Source organism: Astatotilapia calliptera, chromosome 7 (genome assembly GCF_964374335.1).
Source record: "Astatotilapia calliptera chromosome 7, fAstCal68.1, whole genome shotgun sequence".
In the NCBI taxonomy this organism is placed as follows: Eukaryota; Metazoa; Chordata; class Actinopteri; order Cichliformes; family Cichlidae; genus Astatotilapia; species Astatotilapia calliptera.
In genome coordinates, this window is record NC_137428.1 from 34,937,169 (window position 1) to 34,958,613 (window position 21,445).

General features: G+C 40.5%; 1 protein-coding gene and 1 long non-coding RNA gene across 7 annotated transcripts in view; one reads left to right on the forward strand and one right to left on the reverse strand.

The window, feature by feature from the left end:
• The window catches only part of whrna (whirlin a), a 217,871-nt gene extending 200,778 nt beyond the window's left edge, over positions 1–17,093 (reverse strand). For all 6 annotated transcript variants that reach the window (XM_080304470.1, XM_026174383.2, XM_026174381.2 and 3 more), the window contains exon 1: positions 15,515–17,093. In XM_080304470.1, coding sequence (XP_080160596.1) covers positions 15,515–16,258 — 744 coding nt within the window. In that variant the 5' untranslated portion in view covers positions 16,259–17,093. The remainder of the gene's footprint in view (positions 1–15,514) is intronic.
• Positions 17,015–20,502, forward strand: LOC145430088 (uncharacterized). The gene is made up of 2 exons (XR_013910498.1): positions 17,015–17,148; positions 19,991–20,502. It is a non-coding gene; the product is annotated as an uncharacterized LOC145430088 (long non-coding RNA).
• Positions 20,503–21,445: the final 943 nt, after the last annotated feature.

The window sequence follows — 21,445 nt, forward strand, 5'->3', positions numbered from 1 at the left end:
CCTCAGAGAGAAATGCCCAACAAGCTCAATTCAATCCCACCTAAGGTTAGGGCAAGTGCACGCACGCGGCATTACCTGTAATCTACAATCTCAAATGCAAGTTACAGCCTACACTGTAACTTGCATTTGAATGAAGGAGTTCACCTTTATCTTTCATCCATGCGTTTTTCTTACTTTCTAATTTTAAATATGCATTATGTATTATATTTCATGAATTAAATCTGCTTTTAGATCAATATGTGAACAGATTATGAAATGAGATATTTCCGGAGTTTCTCAGTTACCTACGACTTCCTCTCCCTTTTCTGCATTCATAATTCCATCTATTTTCACAAAATTCCCAAGACCACTGGCAAAAATGTAGTCTCAAAACATGACGGAGCCTCAAGGCTTTTTCATGGATGTCTGTAGACACTCGCTATTGGACCTCTCTCCTGACCTCCTCCATATATATTGAAGACAATAAGAGCCAAAAATCCATCTCTCGATCAGACCAGTTGTCACTGGTTTTCAGTCCAGTTCTTTTGTAACCTGGCCTTTTCTATCCAGTTTTCTCAAAATTAGAAGTACTCACTGCGGATTATGTCAAGATATGTCAACCAACTAGTACCTAGTGGCCAATAGGTCTTTGAGAATCACCTCATTGATGCAACAATACTACTTTATGCCTTTTAAAATGTTTTCTTTGGCAATTTTTAAAGATTCAACTAAATAAATTATGTGATTTTGCAACAGACTGCTAGTAACAAAGTGAATAATGATACAATTTAAGTTTTTGTCTTTGTTAATTTGTCAGTTGTAGACAACACTGGTTTATTTAGGTGGGTTTTTATGCTCATGGTGACTTAAAATAAGAAAAATATTGCCTCTGAAAATCATCAGGTACAAGGACCGGACTGAAAATGATTGAAAAAGCAGCCAGTGTCCAAAGAAAAACTTTGAAGCCCTTCAAATGGACTAAGGTACAACAGCTGAAGACCAATTTAAAACATTACAAGAATGTCTGGCACAACATGAAGAAATGGATGGTGATTCAAGACTTTAGCACTGTAGCTCCCAGACCAACAAAGACTGCAACACAACACACAGACACAAAAATATTCATATTCCTCCAGGCCTCGGCTTCTGTTTGAATGCATCACCAGTTTCAATAAAAAAATAGAAGACTATTGTTGTCTTCACGATTGCGTTATTAGTAACAGAAGCATTTGAGTGTATAAACCCAATTCTGTGTACCATTTGTGTACAAAATGAATTCAAAAACTGCAATTTTCACATGACGAGTGACCGTGGTAGTTTCACTCAATCTCACTCAAAAAAAATCTGATTTCTGTTAAACTCAGAGCACCCTGAGGCCTAATAGAATGAGCCACTTCCTACCTGCAGACAGAAGTCTCTAGAAATGGCAGGATTCAGCTCATTGACCGGATATTAATGGCTACTTCCGGTGATTTAGCGCTGTGGACTCCAGGTGATGGATTGGGGACACCTTCACTGTGAATTGGAGCATTTGGTGGCTCCATTGTAAAGCAATTAGACCATTACAATAGAGTCACTTTGGCAGGAAGTCTGTCTATGGGACACCAGGTGGACCAACTAGAGGAGAATGAAAATGCCTTTATTAAGATGGACAGAATGGTAAATGGTAAATGGCCTGTATTTGTATAGCGCTTTACTTAGTCCCTAAGGACCCCAAAGCGCTTTACACTACATTCAGTCATTCACACATTCACACACACATTCACACACTGGCGGTGGCAAGCTACATTGTAGCCACAGCCACCCTGGGGCGCACTGACAGAGGCGAAGCTGCCAGACAGTGGCGCCACCGGGCCCTCTGACCACCACCAGTAGGCAACGGGTGAAGTGTCTTGCCCAAGGACACAACGACTGAGACCAAGACGAACTGCCAACTCTTGAGCCACGATTGCCCCAAATAGTTGATACCAAAGAAGGGGAGAGAGACGAGACACTTCTAGAAAGCTGGAGGTTAAAGTTGCTGTGAGTTTTTATTTCCATGTACATGAACATGAGTGACAAAAATGCTACAATTAGGAATAACAATGTAAAAAGCTGAACAAAATATCAACAAGCACACCATAGCTTAATAGTCAACATATAATTCAGCATGGAACATTATGTCCTGCAGAAACTTGGATCACAGTATGAGTGCGTTTCCTTAATCTCCCACTCAGTCTTCACCATCGAGCCTCCTAAGCCAGTAAACATTTCAATATTCATTGGTTTAGCATGCCACAACACAAAGCCAGTCAGAACTGGTCCCCGCCCACTTAATTAAAGCAATTTATAAATATTTTACAGTATAATTATGGAGACAAATTGAACAGAGGAGCTACAATAAACCTTCAGGTATTGCATTTGCTGGAAGGGAAGGACAATGTGATTAAAACCAGCCGTGATATATCATGATATAAATGCCACAATATGGCCAGAGTTGGACGAAAATCATATAAAAAGATCAATCGGCTGTTTTTCTTTGGAGCAAACTGTGTTCCTGTGTTACATTTCATCGCAAAAAAATAGTCATTAAGTGTTCCATTCATTCATTAGCTTCTTTTCTATCAATTTTCTCTTTCTCCTTCAGCAGCCAGAGCAGCAAAGCAACACTTAATCAAGAGTTTTGTGCTTTGACTTGTGAGCAGCTGCTTACCACCAACCTGAGCTGAACAAAAATACTTTTTTCTATTCTTTTCTAGGAGGAAAAAAAATGTAGAGATTTCTGATTTGCTCAGTTGTAGCTGCCAAAGTGAACATCTGTTGGTCAGGGAAAATTAAAGAGTTTGCACTGTGATAATATTAATTCACTGCGGGTTGAGTAAATGTTTGGAGAAAACTGTGGGAACGCTTCCAGCATTCTGCGAGGCAGCCGTAGTCTGAAGACCTCCTAATCTCATTCCCGGGCATGCTGTACATTTATCAAAGCATCTAGTGTCTCCAATATTCACACAAGGTGTCCTCTGGTTTGCTTTGGGTTTAGGAAGTAGCGAGACCGGTATCTATAGCAACTCCAAGCTCATCACATAATGATGTAAGATACTTTTTTTTTTGTCACATTTGGTGTCAGTTCGCAAAATGCCATTAATGATGTGAAGGGACTTGTTTTATCCCAACCAGATACCTTTCAGTGCCTAAATCAAACCAAACCATGGCAGACTGTATAACACATGAGTGTAGCCACCATCACCTACTGGACTCTGTAATTTGAAGCCTTAATGCTAGCTTTTTGGCTGATACCACATTGGTTTTTGAATCACACCTGCTAATTAGTGCAGGCTAATAAAATGCTAGAATTTTACTCATCAAAATGCAGAAACATTTTAGATCATCACACAGTGAGCCATTTAATATTAGCCAAACGATTAAGTGAAAAAAAGAACCTCTGATTCTAATCTCGCACTGAAAGCACCTTTTTACTACAAGCCGTATTCACTAAATTACACTCACACGGATACATCGGGGGCAATTCTACTTTTATTGCCCCTGACTGGAGTAGCCAGGGAATCAAACCACCGACGTTTTTATTTATTTACGATCCACAAAGCCACAGCTAATTTACATAGGAGGAAACAACCTTTTAGTTTTATTTACTTTGTGTAACAGGCTGTCAATGTGTCTTTTAATGCTGCAAAGTTTGGCATTTTAACATGGAAGCCATAGACTCCTAAAAGAACTGCAGCTTTTAGCATTTCATTTTCAACCCCAAAGGTTTCCACTTAGCCTACCAGAAGCAAAAGTAAAAAGCAAGTAAAATATAAAAATAAATCAGTGAATGAAAACTAAGCAAAACAAAGCTCAAAACAGAAACTGAACTCTAGTCCGTCACATGTTATGTTTGATTCACTTCTGACTCCTCTGAGAAGTCCAGTGTGCTGCCTCAAATAAAAATGTGAATTAATTCTGTTATTTGCCTGATAAACAGCAACGTGATTTTTAGTTTTAAAGAAGTTTTTTGACAGATTTCTAAAATAGTTTATGTTTTTGTGACAGGTGGTCTGAGAACTTTAAGCACTTTGTGTATTAGCATTTTAAAAGAAGGCCATTAATCTCTCGAGGTCCAACATTGATGCCACAACCAGTGTGTGACATCATCTGACAGAACAGCAATATTTCACACCCTGGGATGAAAACAAAAAGAAAAGCAGGCATTTCTCTCAGGATAACGTCAGGTTTAGAGTGGTTTTCGTCCAAACTTGCAGACGATATGACGGAAAAGGCAAAGACCAGCATCAGGGGATCGTTGCAGGGGTACCTTTGTCCTTGAGGCAGAGAGTTCAAGCTGTCAAATGTAAGAATAATAAGGAGGAGGAGAAGCGCTGATCCTCCAAACTTAAGTCATGACTCATTTCACACTTGTACAGCCACACACACGGTCACAACTGGAAGCCAGCCAGTACAAGATGGTGGCCAAATAACTGTTGGCCAGTGGAGCAGTTAGGTGCTAAGTGTCTTGCTCAAGGGTACCCGCAAGGGCAGTTTTCAAAGAGACACCTGCTCGTTGGGTAAATCACAGTGTTCCAGCCAGCGCAACCCTTCAATCTCCTCCCTTAAATTACAGGCAGCTGCTGCCCAAATAAAATAATCCTTACAAGTATAAATCAAAATCTGTTTCTTGATTTTGTCACAGAACCATCAAATCAACACAAGTGCAGAAAACCATTTCAAAGTAAAACTTGCATTAAATATAAAAGTTTCAAGCAATCACAGGACTGTATTGCATTCACATGAAAATGATTTTTTAACTGGGGCCCCAACAGTATAACAGACTGAATCAGACACTGGCTGAAAGCTGTCAAAATGCAAAATATTTGACATTCATGTTCATTTACCGACCGTTTCCCCACAGTGTCTTTCCTACAGTCAATAAATTAATACATATTTGGTACTTACATTAAAAACATATAAGTTATTAGAAACATTATATTCAAGTTAATGAGGCATTTAGCTATTGAATTATGCAATCATTTGCATAATTCCCACAAGAGAAATTTGAATACCAAGACAATCTGAGTTCAAAATTGCTTGTTTCAGGGTTGTTGGGGGTTTTTTTTTGCACATTAAAGTTTTTTTCCCCCTTTGGGAGTCAAAATGTTCTTCAAATAAAACTACATAAACAAACTCTAAAAATCTTAAGCATGAAAACAAATCAAATCAAAACTTGTAGGTTTGGTGTATGTAAGCACTACTGAAGTGAACATTTTGAGAAAAAAAAAAATTAAGAAACCATCCTCTAAAAATATTGTAAAACTTTCCTACATTTTTATTTATTTATAACATTTATTCACTGGTTAAAATACTTAATTAACAGATATCACCATGAAACTTTCACAGTTGTTTACTTATAAAACGTATGTTTTGTATTAACAGTTTGTGAAAATCACTCTATAAATATGCAAGTGATGCATTATCTCAGTTAAGGTGGACCAATTTGCCCAAATTATTTTGGCCATTTTTGTGTCATGGAAGCCAAAAATAGCCCCCAAAATCTCAAACTTCACTTGTGCATGTAGTATTTAAGGAATATAAATGGCTCATACACTGTACTCTTACTGGAAAAACTTTGAGATAAATGAAATGCAAACGTTTCTCACTTCTCCTGTCCCAGTAACTAATTCATACTGAAAAAGACTTAGCTTTACTTTCTTGCCAATGTTTTTTTTTAGTGGTCTTTGCAGCAGAGAAAAAAAAAAATCAATTCTCATGAATATTGCCAGTGTTAATAACAATCTAAAAATAATAAAAGCTCTGGCTAAAGCGTTATGGGTCAAGTTTTCTTTTTAAATGATTACTTACATAACCAGAAAAATCTTTACAGCTAAAGTTCCCCTCGCTTCACCATGAAAAGTTCAGTAAGACATGAAACAGATGTGGCATTGTCTACAGGCTACTGCATTCATACAGACCATTTAATAGTGCACCTTTCATACAAATCATATCAAGTACACAGAGTTGTATATTGTAAATATGAATTACTTGTAGGAGTGTGCATTTTCACCAGTAAATGAGCCTCTTGTGAAAGAAAATGCTGTCCAACGGCCCAGCGAAGTGCTTATGTAAGGCAATAGACTTTTAAAGTCTGTAATAATGGAAACATGTATGCAGAAAAAGGCCAAAAACAACTTGTAAACTGGTTTGGTTTTAGAGTTTTGTGCATCCTGAAAGGCTCGTTAGGTATGCATGCTTTCATCATTTTCATTAATCATTTTCAGCAACATACAGCAATGAATTCTTTAACTCTGGGTCACTTAATCCTTTAGATGTTAATTATCTTGCTCATGACTATGTTAGCTGCAGTTCAGCTGGGAATAAGGAAAGAGGAGGAATTTTTCTTTCCTTAGCTGTGAGCTCAACATTTGTGGCCTCTGCTCTTTAGTAAACAGCACAAATGTAGACCTTTAGGATGCCTTAAGGCATCAAGATGCACTCTGAACTCGGCCGATGCAGTAGGCAAATCTGCTGTCAGTGTGATTCGAAATGAAGGAACACAAGTATGTAAACACAAGGCCAGAGGCCAAGCCTAAAGGCACTCAAACTTGTTTATTCCAGACAGCTCTTAACCAGCTTAACAACCTACGTTCAGAGTTCTGAACTGCAAACAGTGGTGGTGAAAGACTTTTTAAACAAACTCTTTTCGCTGTGTCGTTGTTGGGAACACGTGCACAACTGGTCTATCCGTCACATACTCCCACTTTTTTCCTGTCAGGCTGGGTCAGGATTATTTTCTCTCTTATCATTTTTCTGCTTTTTTTCCGCCCTCGTAGTGAAACTCTGAGCAGGGATTCTTGGCAGCTTGGCAGATGATTCAGTCCCTGGTCTGTCTCTGTGCTGAAGACATCAGTGGGCGCTTTCATCTCATATTTCCTCCTTGTCGGAAAAAAAAGATTAATATTTATTGTCATATCCAGACTAATATATAAGTATTATATATATGTCATAGTGTTCAGTTACAAGTTAAGTGCCCTGCTTTGGCGTTCACATCCCAAAAACAAGCTCTGCCAAAAATTTGTCCACCCCAAGGATCCAGTTGTCCGGCACGAAGAGTAACATAGTGTACGCTGTTAAGTGCCAGGAGGCTTGCCAGGTTTTATACATCGGGGAAACCAAACAACCTCTGGCGAAGCATTTATTTATTGATTTTTAATTTACTGCGTACAGATGTTTCATGATTGTTTGAATGTCTAGTCTCCACTTTGCAGTCAGCCTTCAGTCCTTGAATTGTTAAGGATTAAATTACTTGTGTCTCAGCATGACTTCAAAAAGCTTGTCCATCTTAAGTCAACTTGACTATTGTAATGAGCATTTACAGGCTTCTTTAAAGAGATGATCAGACAGCTGCAGCTAATTCAGAACGTCGCTTCTCGAGTGCTCGCTGAGACCGTGAAAATGGCTCATAATGCGGCAGTTCTCAGATCTTCATGCAGGCTCCTGATTGTCAAACTATGAGGCAAAAAAAAGAAAGAAACTGTTAAAAAACATTTCTGACCGGCTGCTATGTTATAAACCATCCAGTGCCCTCCGGTCCTTTGAAACGGCTCTAATTTCTATCTCTATGCTCCCTCTCCAGATCTGGAACAAACCCTCAGAGAGCTGCAGCTTTTATTCAGTCAAGTCATTTCTCATTTGTAAGAATGCACTGTACTTTTGTGTAATGTTTTCGTATTATTGGTCATATTTTTTTCCTCTTTTATTAGTTCTTTAATTTGAATTGTAATTAATTCCTGTCTACACACACACACACACACACACACACACACACACACAGCTTTATTCAATTATTTTATTTATTGAGCTTCTTTTTTATTAAATTGTAAATGGTAAATGGCCTGTATTTATATAGCACTTTACTAGTCCCTAAGGACCCCAAAGCGCTTTACACATCCAGTCATCCACCCATTCACACACACATTCACACACTGGTGATGGCAAGCTACATTGTAGCCACAGCCACCCTGGGGCGCACTGACAGAGGCGAGGCTGCCGGACACTGGCGCCACCGGGCCCTTTGACCACCACCAGTAGGCAACGGGTGAAGTGTCTTGCCCAAGGACACAACAACCGAGACTGTCGGAGCCGGGGCTCAAACTGGCAACCTTCCGATTACAAAGCGAATTCCCAACTCTTGAGCCACGATCGCCCCTACCTTCTTTTTTTATCATTTCAATCTTATTTTGACTTTTCATTGTACTTTATTTTTATTAGGCTGTTCTACTTCATTTGAGCAATTTTTAGGTTTTTAACTCATTAATTGTATTTGCTTTTACATTTTACCTTGCTTTTAGATTTTATGTACAGAACTTTGCTAATTCTCCTGTAACATCTTTCATTGACAGCTACTGCTCTTTTTTCAGTTCCCTCTATTGATAAGATACAAGATGAGTTCAGGTTCCAGTACCTTCACACCCCACCAGGGGGCCATGGCCCATTCATTAATTATCCAGTTCAATGCTGCTGGTAGGTGGGCTGCTCCCCCAGTTGTCACAGAGCCAGAGAGAGGGTACGCCCTTGAAAACTTCCCAGTCTGTTCCAGATAATAAACTTTACTTACATTCAGTTGTAGTGTTTATTACCCTAAAGGCAATTAAAAGACCTGCATGATGGATGCATTAATGACTGAACCTGAACATGTGGACTGGTTGATTCAAATCATTAAAAAAAAAATGTTACCACTGCCATTTTAATTTAGTCTATAATTGTATTTACTTTTTGTTTTCCATTTCATTTCAGGTATAGAAAAAAAATAATCATCCAACCATTCATCCACCTAACTGTTGTTAATGGCAGCCAATAAATCAATGGAGTGGCCTTTTTGGATCCTGTGTTTAAACGTGCGCACCGAATCAGATGTTCTGTGAGTCAGTGTCATTTTTTCAGATGGTGAAGAAAGCAGAGCAACTACCAGCTAAAGAATGATTTGTACTTGTTAGAAACCTAAGCAGATATACACATATTTACTAATAACAATAAACACAGCTACAAATGATCATTTCGGTCCATCTCTTTTCGATGAGCCAAAAGCTGTTTCTTAGCAAACGTGTCATGCAGTTAAAACCCATCATTAAAGATCATTCTGTGCAACTCTGTTTAATTCATTAGCAAATATGTGGAAGTCTTGATTTTCACTGAAGTAAATCTATTGCTCATTTGCTTATCCAGATTGTTGCATGTTCTTTCCTTTACTGCCATCTCAGACCCACAAATAGCATCAATAATCCTGCCACAACAACAGGCTTGGCTTTAAATAAGCCTCTGCGTCTAATTTTATCATCAGCACATTACTCATTCACACCGTCCTTTCCCTCCTGTATAGTTCTCCACAGGCTTAATCCACTACACTTTAGCAAACCCGTGTTCGGAGATGGCCTCTGAAAGCAGTAGATTGCCGTTTCCCGTTTCCCGTGTCAAGAACTTACAGCTGAATTTCTTTCCGACTCGCTCCTCTTCCTAAAAGCCTGCCTTGGCCTCAGTCTCCAGAGTCAATGCCAGGGTTGGCAACCAAGTATGCATCTACCCAGCACTAGCTTTTCATTAATCATCGTCTCTGCCGCGTGCCAGGTAGTCAGAAGATGTGACAGGATAGGGATAAGGACATCCATTTTGCTTTCCTGGCCAGAGACGTTAACAATAAGGCAGGCAAGTCTTGTCTCACCATTAGCCACAGGCTCTCTGATTTTGTTAATTTAATTGGTTTCAAGTCTGAGGAGGATTTGAGGAAGAAACAAAAGAGGAGCGGTGATGTAGCAGCACAAAGAACAAACAGAGAGCCAGCAAAGAACACAAAAGATAAGAGATGAGTTTGCTTTTCGATATGTTTACCCGTCTCCCTCAGCCTACAGTGAGCTGAAGAAATACTGTGTGCCTCTCCTGTGTTTGGAACAGTTGCTTTTTTATCACCATCCTGCAAAGGGACCAGAGAGTGAGGGGATTCAATAAGAGATGAAAACTTGGCCGCTGTTTAAATTCACTGGGTTGACACATAGTCTGCTGCCAGGGACATTGACATGCAAACACTTGGCCACAAGTTAGAGGAACGGGAGCCGAGTGGCCCGGAGCAGCTCCACAGACTGCTAATGGTCAGTGTGTCGATTAGATGGTGGGAGGCAGATAGAAATCTCGTTATACTATTAATTGATTCATAGCTTGGAGCTAAATCCAGGGTTGTGACGGAGGTTGGTCTAGCTCAGCAGTGCCAACATGCAGACGGCACCGGACTGCCTGCTGTGAAGAGTCTGCAGATGTTTAACCCACTTTGCATTTATTATGCTTCGCTCCGAATTTAATTCAGAGAGCTCAGTGCAATGGCATCTTTACCGCATTAATGTGATCTTAAAGAGGATATAGTTGCAGTACAAAACTTAAAAACAAGCAATTATCAGATGTATCCCAAGTGATTACAAGTTAATGAGTTCGTATGATGTCACCAGGAGGGTTACAAATGAGGGGATTGCTCTTGGTAACTGTTCATAGAGCCAGAGGTTGCCTTTGGGATTAACATCAACATGTTTTAAAGATGTTTTTGCGGTGTGGAGGACAATCAAAGCATCTTCCGTGGAAAAACAGCTGCCTGTTCCTGCTGAAAACAGAGCTAATGAGATCGCTCAGCTCGAACCACTTAGTAAATGTGGCAGAAAACTATTTCTGGACTTGAAGATTAGAATTTAGGGCTGCAACAATTTCCACCTTAATAACATTTGGTTTGGCGTTAAAAACATAAATTAAAACTGAGAGTTGAAGTTGGATACTCGGAGCGTTCAGTTCAAGGCGACGAGACTGCTGAAATGAATTGCTGTCACAGCTGGATTCATCAAGAGCGTCCAGACAGCTGCTTATTCAGTGGTGAAATTTCATCTGTCACAAATGACAGAAGCTTAGATTCACTGAGCTTCACAGACGTGGCTGTTGGATTTTGAAAGGACTATAAACACAGAGATTCAGTCAGTTAATCATCAGAAAAGTTTATTAGATGTGCTTTGGTTTGTTGTTTAAGGAGTCTAATGAGAAAACTATTTAGAGATGCAACGATGTATCAGGCAAACATATCAGCTTTGATTGTTGTAGAAAATCCTGAGACCAGGCTTCAACTCGTACAGAAATACTAACTCAAGAGAGCCAGTTATCAAAGCAGAGACCAGAGTTCTGAGATTTATCTGGTTTTTTTAAATAAATAATATAATTTGTGTAATATAATGACATAAACTGGAGACACATGCAGCACCGCTCCAGCAGTAGATAGCATCAACAAGTTTGAACATAAAAGTCACCTGTTTCTTAGAAGAACAATATGCTTTTAAAAAAAGAAAGAAGAAGAAACAAAGAATTTCCAAATTAAAAGTTGGATCATTTCCACTCTTACTTATATACTATACTATTTATTGTATGTCATCAAGGTGCTCTAACGATGGGAGATTTTTCAAATAAAGGCCTTAACAGTTAACTGTTAAAAAAAACAACAACAAAAACCCACCAGTGTCAGATATATCTCTGATATTCAAAATAAAAATCCCGAGTTTATAAGAATAATAAAGGAATTTAATTGACACTCACTTTTTTCAAAGATGAAACCCTCTAAATACTTATTGAAGATCAATATAATTTAACACTGAAATTTTCTAAATAAAACCCCATAGGTCATTTTAGAACATTAGCATGATGCTCAGAAATATCGCCATTTTGAGAATAAAAACCTATTTACCACCAAATTTTTAGCAGCAAGCCACAGACCAAAATCCTGTAACAACAACAGTCCCACAGCAATTTCTCCAGAAACTGCATAGCTTATTTTAATGCTGCAAGTGGATATGTGGCAACAGTCAACAAAGTTCTTGATTTGGAGAAACAACACATTCAGAAAGAAATTCTCTTTTAAAACCACCAGACAAAACTGACAAAAGCAGTCATTTTTACCTCACAGAAAACAGGACCAGCTCCTTGTTCATCCACTTTGTGTGTTTAAGTTCTGAATTAATGTATTATAACACTGAGAAGTGGTAGACAAACAACTCCTGTGTTTTAAGGGGTAAAATCACTGCTTTTATCAGTGGAGCTTGGTAGAGTGTAACTGCTTCACTTCCTCAGCAGGAAGAGCTGTCGGGCAACAGGTAAACCGGTAACAATGTTCCAAATATAGGGTGCACTTAAACTGATATTGATTTGTTATTGGTGGCCAAAAATCTGCTTTGCCACTGACTGTGCTCACAGACATAAACACAGGTCAAATGGCTTCCAGGTCATCCACAGAATCTATTTATCATACAGAAAAAGGGCCCTGCTGTGCATGATCTCTTGGGACTTCACCAAATAAGCAGAAGCCACATCTAAAAATTCCCCTCTTATTGATGACTGCCATTGGTTAGGAGGATGGCATTTTCCGATGGCAGTGTTTGATGTTTATCTTTTGTTTCCCATCAATTTTGTGCCAAATAAATGTTCAAAAACATTGTGATGGAAGGATAAAAGACTTTAAAACTGTTGATAATGAGAATGTATTTGTTTCTCTTGTTGAAAAGGAGGATAGATGACATCAAAGACAACAAAAACAAGAACACGCGCGCGCGCACACACACACACACACACACTTCAAGGTGCATCCCTAAAATTACAAATTAAGCTTTAGGGTGTACAAACAAGAAGTGATGCAGCACAAGATTAAAAACAATGTCGCCCAGCATCTTGACCTGAATATAAACTATATTTTACAATGTTTGGTTGCACAACATGAGTTTGTATTGATGGACTTTCAAGTGGGCCTGGAGTTTAAAAGGTTAAATTGATTACAGTTCTAAAAGCCTTTAATAAAATTTAGTCCAAACTGAGAAGGCATAAAAATAACTGAACTCAAGCATTAATGACCTCCAGGGGGACTTTATCTTAGACAAGGCTCCTCTCCTGCTGGCTGGATGCCTGCACTTTGCAGCTAATAACAGCACTAGGGCATGCAGCAGTGGTAACTAGTAGCAGTCACAGGTATAGACATGCTATCATCAATATGGAGCAGCTGAATTCTGATGACGGGAATTAAGGGATGAGAATGCTCCACTTCTTTATTTACAATAGCAATGATGAACGGCATTTTTTCCACAGATAAGAGACAACTTGAAATGATTGAGAAATAAAAAAAATAAAAAAAACTAAGACATGCCATTAGTATTCCAGCCAATGCATAAATGAGGCACAGTCACAGTCTCCTGCAGTTTTGTGAAAGACTGTAGTCAGCAGATTTAAGAGAATGTATTATTAAGACAAAAATAGGACAATGAATGCTTCACTTCAACGCACTAAAAGGTTATGAAAGTATATGTCCTATGTGTCTCCCTTATGGGCAGATCAAATGAACAAAGCTACAATAAGAAACGATACAGAATACACCAGGAATGAAGAGGCGATAACAGAGGGCCCATAAACAAAAGGAGGTTAAATATTATGTGTCAGGGACCTTGACCCCGTAAAGCCCAAAACTTGCCCTAAAGCAACCATGGGGAAGGAAAAGAGGCATAAAATGTTCTCATGTCTAAGCATTAGCCAAAAGCCTAAAGGTGCAGTTTTTTGGATTAAACGCAGATGGGGGATTGCCATGTGGCTGAGCCCTGAATAAAGTGAATTACAAAAACCCAGACGAGACCAGACAGAGCCTGGATGACTTTTTGAAGACCAGTGAAGGTTAGAAAGGACTCAATCTGAGCTATAATCCATGGTTGCTGGAGGGAACATAACAGTGACCTTTCAACTACAGATAACCACCATTTTAAAAAGCAGCTTACAGATACCTGGCACTTTTGGTCGCTACTTTTCTTTAGCTCGTCGACTTTAACAGAGAACTTTCTACCCTTTGAGTGCAAAAGATCCATGTGCTGAAACCATGGTTCTCAACGTGTGGCCCACGGGCCAAAGACAGCACATGGCAATGTAGAAAGAGTGAACACATTTCATTCATCCGCATTTTATGTCATAGGATACCAAGTGAACATTTCTCATTATCTTTAATTGCCATTGTAACTAACTAAATCTTGTTAACTAATACTTCCAACCTGTGTCAGAAAAATAAATCTTATGGACACTAAAAGTGTTTGACGAGCTCCCTTTTCCATGTGCCGGCTCCATAAACCGATATTCTAAACTCTGACAAGAGGTTTCTCTGAAATGAAATCTCTTTTCCATGAGACACCAGACCAACAACACATAATGATTACGACACACCAGCAAAATGCCCCAGTACTGAACTCCACAGCCTACCTGACTATTATTGCTGACCATGTCCATCCCTTTATGACCACAGTGTACCCATTTTCTGATGGCTGTTTCCATCAGGACAATGCACCATGTCACAAAGCTCAAATCAGCTCAAACTGGGAACATTACAATAACTTTACTGTACTCAAATGGCCTCCACAGTCACAGATCCCAACCCAACAGGGCACCTTTGGAAAGTGGTGGAATGGGAGATTAGCATGGAGGGTGTGCAGCTGATAAATCTGCAGCAACTGTTTAATGCTATCCATGTCAATATGGAACCACATCTCTGAGGAGGGTTCTTAGTTCTAAAGGAAAAAGAAGGTCCAATTTGGTACAAGCATACTAAAAATAGCTGGTGAGTGTATATTTACATATTCAGTGTAATTATGCATTAAGAAAGTGAGTTTCTGAATCTCTTAACAACATAAAACAATTAAAGTGAGATGCAACTTTACAACCCTGCTAAAACTGACTTGCGCTTTTGAACTGTGATTGCTTGAGCTGTGAGTACAACCTTGGTGTCAATGAGTGCAATCACAACAAAAATCCCTATGGGGGTAAGAACTGAGCCAAAGGGGAAAAGTCAGGATGAAGAGGTAAAAGAGTTAAGAGGACTCTTCAGCACCATGGACAGTTCACAAGGCTCATAAAACCAAGTCCTCAATAGAATTCCTCCTAAATCAATCTGCCCTGCACACTTATTCGCACATGCTCTTTTATCACCTCATTTACTAATAGGTGTCCTTTGCGCTCAATGTCATTAACAGTAGTGCTCGGGGATAAAGTCATCTTTATTCTAAGTTACAGCGTTAAATTAATGACCTCATTACACACACACACACACACACACACACACACACACACACACACACACACACTTCTATGATTACCAGCTGCTTTGAAGGTGTCTGGTTACATACGAGCTTCCTAGAAGTAATAGTTTAAAGCTGACACTCCAGTGTTGCTACAGCACATGCGTAGTGATATTACAAAGCTGCTTTCAGTGGACAAAATTAATTCCCCTGAACACATCGGAGCTTGTTAGTGCCAAGAGGTCAATTTCAGACACAGAGGCCAAACACGTAATTAATACGAGACGGGGGATAATCATACACGGGATAGCGAGGTCTAGAGCAGAAGTAGTTCCCAGGAGTTCGTGCCAGTTCAATGTTGCTGGGATCTAACATATATTAACAACACATCTATTGTTTATTATAAAGAGAATTTTGCTTCGGCTGTTTAAGAAAAATAAGAAAAATGCTACGCTTACCTTCACTGCTTCAGCATGGGTGACTTTATCGAAGACTTTGTCGTTGACTTTCATGATCTGGTCACCGACCCGGAGACCCTCTTTCTCCGCCAAGCTCCCGGGCTCCACCAGGGACACGTAGATCCCGACTCCGTGCTCCGAACCGCCGCGAATACTGAAGCCCAGGCCCTCGTTGCTCTTGTGCCGCTTCATGGTGACCTGGCGCAGCTCACCGGGCGGCTCGTGGATAAAGTTCCTCCCGAGAAGAGGTACCAGGGGAGCTGTCCCGTCGCTACTGGTGCTGAAGCTGTCCGGAGAGCCCCGCAGCGCCACTTGAAACTCGGGGGGGTTGTTTGGAGAGAAATGCCCCGGGGGCGTCGGGCTAGCGCTGAGGAATTCGCCCGGGGACGGCTCGGCGTGTCCGTTGCTTGCAACTAAATCCGACTTTAAGTAAAGGCCCTCCGAGGTGTACTGCTCGAAAAGGAGCTGATCGGAGCGGGGGATCACCAGCCGAAGCATGGGCAGAAGTTGCCGTTTGCTGGGAGCGTTGAGGATGACATTGAGGGTCTGCACCAGGTCGTACACGTTGCGTTTGGAGTGGTAGACATTCAGGCAGTGGATGAACTGCTCCCTTTCGAAATCGTTGAGCAGGAGATTGAGCGCGTTGTGCAGCTTCCTCACGTTAGCTGACAGCGTCCGTGCGCTGGACGCCACAGAGTTTACCGAAGAGCTGAGCGACATGCGCTCCAGGTCGGTGCTGCTCATCCTGGCGGTGTGACCGGGACACGGCACCACACTTCTGCGGGGTTAGAGAGCGCACATAACGGGATGGACGCGCGGGATCAGACCGGCGCTTGGCATCACGACCACTGGAGCACTTGCAGCGCGGTTATACCCATGGTCTCCGGTACCGACAGATGAACCGCTTCAGGCTGTTATTCTCGCAGACACGAAAGAAGTTCAGAGAATTATGCCCAACTCAATGTCAGCGTTCACCCAAATTATCTCGCTAATATTGATTAGATATCGCTAACAGTATTCCGCAAACTTCACGCGCAAACGGTGCGTCACGGCTGGGAATGCAACAGCCGCGTGGAAAACTCGTCCCACTCCGTCAGTGAGCTTACTAATGTGCCACGTAAAGCTCTCAGCCTGCGTGTCATCAGCTGCCGTCTTATTTTCCAGGAGGTCAGGTGGCTACCGAGCTGCCGCTTCTCTGGTGTCCGCCTCGCCGTCAACAGCCCCACTCCAGTTCAGAATAAACACCGGAACTGAAAATTACACGCATTCAGTCCAACAAATTCGGCAAAAAGGAATAACAATTCCTTCGATGAAGAAAACAGAAAAGGATGAAAACTTATTTTTGGGCTCCTGCCCCGCGTCTCGAGGAGTTCAATATCCCGCTGTGGTCACCGTTTTACTTCCAAACGACTTCAAGCTCGCAAAAAATATCTATCTATGCACATCCGCACGGAACAAGAGAGCTTTGTTGGTTTTTGCTTTTATTATCCGTTTGCTTGAAGTGCGACGGTGACCTGCAGCTCAGAGTCCACTTCCCAAACGTTACTACAGCGACTGAGCAAAGACTGGCGGATCTCTCGCTTCTGACCGTCCCCTGTCAGGAAATGACGCAACCTCATGCAGCCAATTAGTAGGTGGGAATTAGCAACAAGCACTCGTGTCACAACTAACGCCAATAAGTTAGTAAATGGATCTTTAATTAGACACAACAATAAACTGCTCTTTACTCAGGGTCGTTTGAAGGATTTTATAAATGGGGTGGCACAAGAGGAACCAAGAACAAAGTGCCGACAAACACGTGAATGTCTGATTGGAAATATATATATATATATATATATATATATATATATATATATATATATATATATATATATATATATATATATATATATATATATTTGTTTATTTATTTTTTTTAACGTGGAAAACTAGTTTAGAAAAAAATTGGTTTTATTTATTTGTGCAGCTCTGTGCCCTGATGCATATGGTATTATATGAAAAGTGGCTCTATACAAGAGTCTGATCTTTTACATGTATCTGTCTTGCATAATGGTGAAACCTTGGGCTGTGAAAAATAAATAAATAAAGACAGAAACAGCTAGAAATTACCACATATGATTAAAACAGCGCAGTGCAAAGTTATCAGCTCACACCAGTTTGTTTGGTTAGCAAGCTGCTGTACAGGTGAAGCACACACACGACTACACATGATCTGGCGTGGAGCTTCATATCTGCTTGAAATAATAAATGTATTACTATTACTATTATTTTGCCGAGTGCAAAAACAGTCTTTATAACTACCGTACTATAAGATTTTTTTTGTGTGTAATTTACCATTTTAAGGCTTTAGGGCTGAGACAAACTAGGGCAGGGGTAGGGAAGGTTAGTCCTCGAGAGGTTCCTGCAGGTTTTAGATCTCACCCTGGGTCACCACACCTCAGTCTAATCATTCAACGAAGGATTTCAAACACATGACCACTAAACACATAAATGTATGTGTGATCTTTGATGTGTGATAATGTGGGGTTAAATGAATAAGGCCCCACTCACACGGGCCACTTTCAAAGTCAAAATACACAACTTTTACTTACTTACTTTTATTTCTGATTTTTCAAGTTTTACTACTGCTGGGTTAGTAGTTAGAGAATATTTGCAGAAAAATATGAAAAACTACAGGAAACCGTGGAAATCTGCTAGCAACAAAAGCAATGCCTACGAGGTTTTTGTTGCAATACTTCAACCAGTGACAGATTCAGCAGTTCTTCTTGTAACCACAGGGACTGCCCCCTATTGGCCAATAAATACAAGCACTTCTACAGTGGCTTGACTTTTCAGACTTGGGATCTATTAATACAGTCTGATCAGGGCCTGTGTTGGTATTACTAGGTCTGGGTAATCAAAGCCACTTAGTGCAATGCTTTGTTATCAAATCACCATTTATTATGATGTTTATTCAGTGATTTCAGGAACCAGATTAACATATGAAATAATTTGTGGGTCTCAGAGTCATCTTATGACATGACAAAGGAGAGAAAATATATTTTTGTCACAATAAAAAGTTTCAGTTGCAACTTTTTATTACTGGTCTTGTCAGCTCTAACCTAAAAGTTTCACTGTACTGACATAAAACACTTTAAAGGTCTTTTTTTGTATCTTAAATCTCACTTTGCAAAAGGAAAACACCACACAGCATCAACTCAGTGTATCTGTCTCTGATTTTTTTTTCCCCTGTAATCCACCTTTTCTGAATAGGAATTGATCTTTGTCTGCAGGTCTCTCTCTGGAGTTTAACTAGCAATCCTTGATCCATGAAGCCTCAAGCTATAGCCAAAAGGAGTAAAGTGGACTTGAGCTCGGCTCCCAGAGTGATCGATCACAAGAGCAAAACTGTGACGATATCAACTGCAAAATGAAACCCTGTGTTCCAAGGCCATTGTGTTGACAAATGGCGGTGTGCAGTTTTGGCAGAGCTTCAGAGCTGAGTCTTCCTTTAAAACTGAAGCCAGTGCAGATATTCATTCCACTTTATTAACCAGTAACTGAAGCGGTGGTAAGGCTGACTGCTCTCAGAAAAAGAACCATTGTGACATTTTAATTTGAAATTATGATCCTGGGTGTGCTGGGTGACAAAATTACTAATGTCAAAGTAATTAGTGAGGTTTAAAATGGACCAACAGACTTGGAAAATGAAACTAACTCGGAAACTAAAAATGGTCTTTGGAAATGAATCAATAAGACAGAGAATGCACTGACCATTAAAGGAGCAAATGAGGTTAAGGCAGAGCCGATTGAAATCACAGATGAAGTCAGCACTCTGCTTTTTGAAAGTGATGCAGCAGAACTGTCAGCAGGCGGCAACCCAGGGAGCTGAGATAAAAACAAAAGCATTTCAGACGATGCGCATAGTTTCACAGGAGGAGGTTTATCATTTAATGACTCGCTTCCCAGAGTCAATCTTCTTCCTCCAAATAAGCTTGTTGGAATATTAATGGTTTGTTTCCATGGAAAAATTACTTCATATTGTGTCTACAACTGTCTCCCTATTAGAGATTAATCAGAAAATTATTTCTAACAGCAATTTTACAAAGTAATCGTCCTTAATTGTTTTTTCTTTAGACAGCAGCTTAAAAACAACAACAACAACAACAACAACAACAAAAGTTGATAGAAAACAGAAAAAGGCAACAATCAAATATGTGAGAAAGTCAAACCAGAGAGTATTTCACAGTTTTTGACAGATTAAACAAGTTACAGTGATACTGGTAACAGGGATAAACTGTTCTGGCACTTGTCACAGACTCATTTAGTAAATACTGTTAAATCTTGTTGTTCCAGATCACCACAGGAATGTGCGGGCTTGCATCTCTGCCCATAAAACTTAAAAACTCATGCCTGTTCTGCCCTTTATGTGTGGTGGCCCGGGCAACGTGCAGGTTTTTGTGTTTTACTTTACTTTCTTTCTCTCTCTGGTCTCAGGTGGAGTTATGGGATGGCTGTTCCGGCTGGGCCCACCTGCTCTGTTTCCCAGGGTTCAGCCGTCACTTCCGTCTCTCATCATCTCATCAGTGAGAAGCATTTAAAGACTGGCTTGTGCCTTCATTCTCCAGATTGTTGTCATTTCGATGGTGGTAATTGGCTCCCTCATGCTCAGAGCTCATTTTTACTTCAACCTGTGATCACAAGCTGGCTACCAGCTACCTAAGGAATACTTACCTGTAACGTACGTCTCTGCCCCCCTCCTCCCTGGACTCTTCCAGCCAGTCAGTGTCTGCTGACCAAGACAACTGGCTCCACTTCATTCTGAAATGAATATTGACTTTGAAACACTTACCTCTCACTGAGTCTAAGTCCTGCTTTTGTTTTGTTTATTTCTGGCAGTGATTTCCTGCCATGTTCCTGTTATCAGACTCTTACCTGCACAATTTCCTGCTGCTATTTCCAGCATCGTTAAATTCCAAACACCTGTAAATAAAGCGTTTTGAATGGTTGCTTTCGGAGTCAACTTGTCCATTTGCACCTCTCAACTGCTCCAAATATTCCTGCTACTGTACCTTTGGATTGCTCACTACCGTCACTTGTCCAATTAGTCTGAAATATCCATCATCCATTGCATTTAATTGGGGGGGGGGGGGGGGGGGCGCGGGGGGGCGCAGAAGTGGCACGGAGTATGACCAGTAAAGTATTTGGTAAAGATTGGGTTGGTGTGGCCCCACTTTTCAGTGGGTGCTACTGGTAGAGGCAGACTATTTCTACAGGGCTGGCCAGGGTAAGCTGCTGGTGTGGTATACAACTCATGTCTTCATTTATTTTTGGGTTGGACACCCAACCCACCCATCCATCCATTCTCTTCTGCTTATCCTTGTCAGGGTCATTTGGAGGGGCCTCTAGCCCCAGCTACCATGGGGCTAGAGGTTTATGTTGTCTTAATGATTTAATATTTAACATTTCTGAAAGTATTTTTTATTTGTTGCCAGTTTTTTATTGTTAAGCTTCACAAGGCAGTTACTATATAAATGGTTGTTCATGCTGTTAAAATGGATGTTAACAGCAGTCATAAGTAAATAACTCTGAAGGTACTCCGTGTCTTCGCGCTCACTGCCCTCTTATTCTTGCACTCCTGCTGGAAAATCCACAGAGGCAGCCGTTAACATACACCTAAATAGCGACAGACTAACACTCACTGAATTTGCTGAGAACACTGACGGGTAGTCACACAACGATCCACCGTCGAAGAGAGCTCAGCCGCACTGCTAAGTAGCTCCCCGGAGAGGCTGATCAGCTACAGGTGTGTGTCATCGTTGGGTGTGGCCAGCCACCTGGCCTGTGTTAGATTATAATATTATTTTATGCCATGTTATACCCCTAACTAAAGATTGTGAATTATTATGTAGTTTTAGTTTGCATTATTCTCCTGAATTAGAAGAAGCTGAT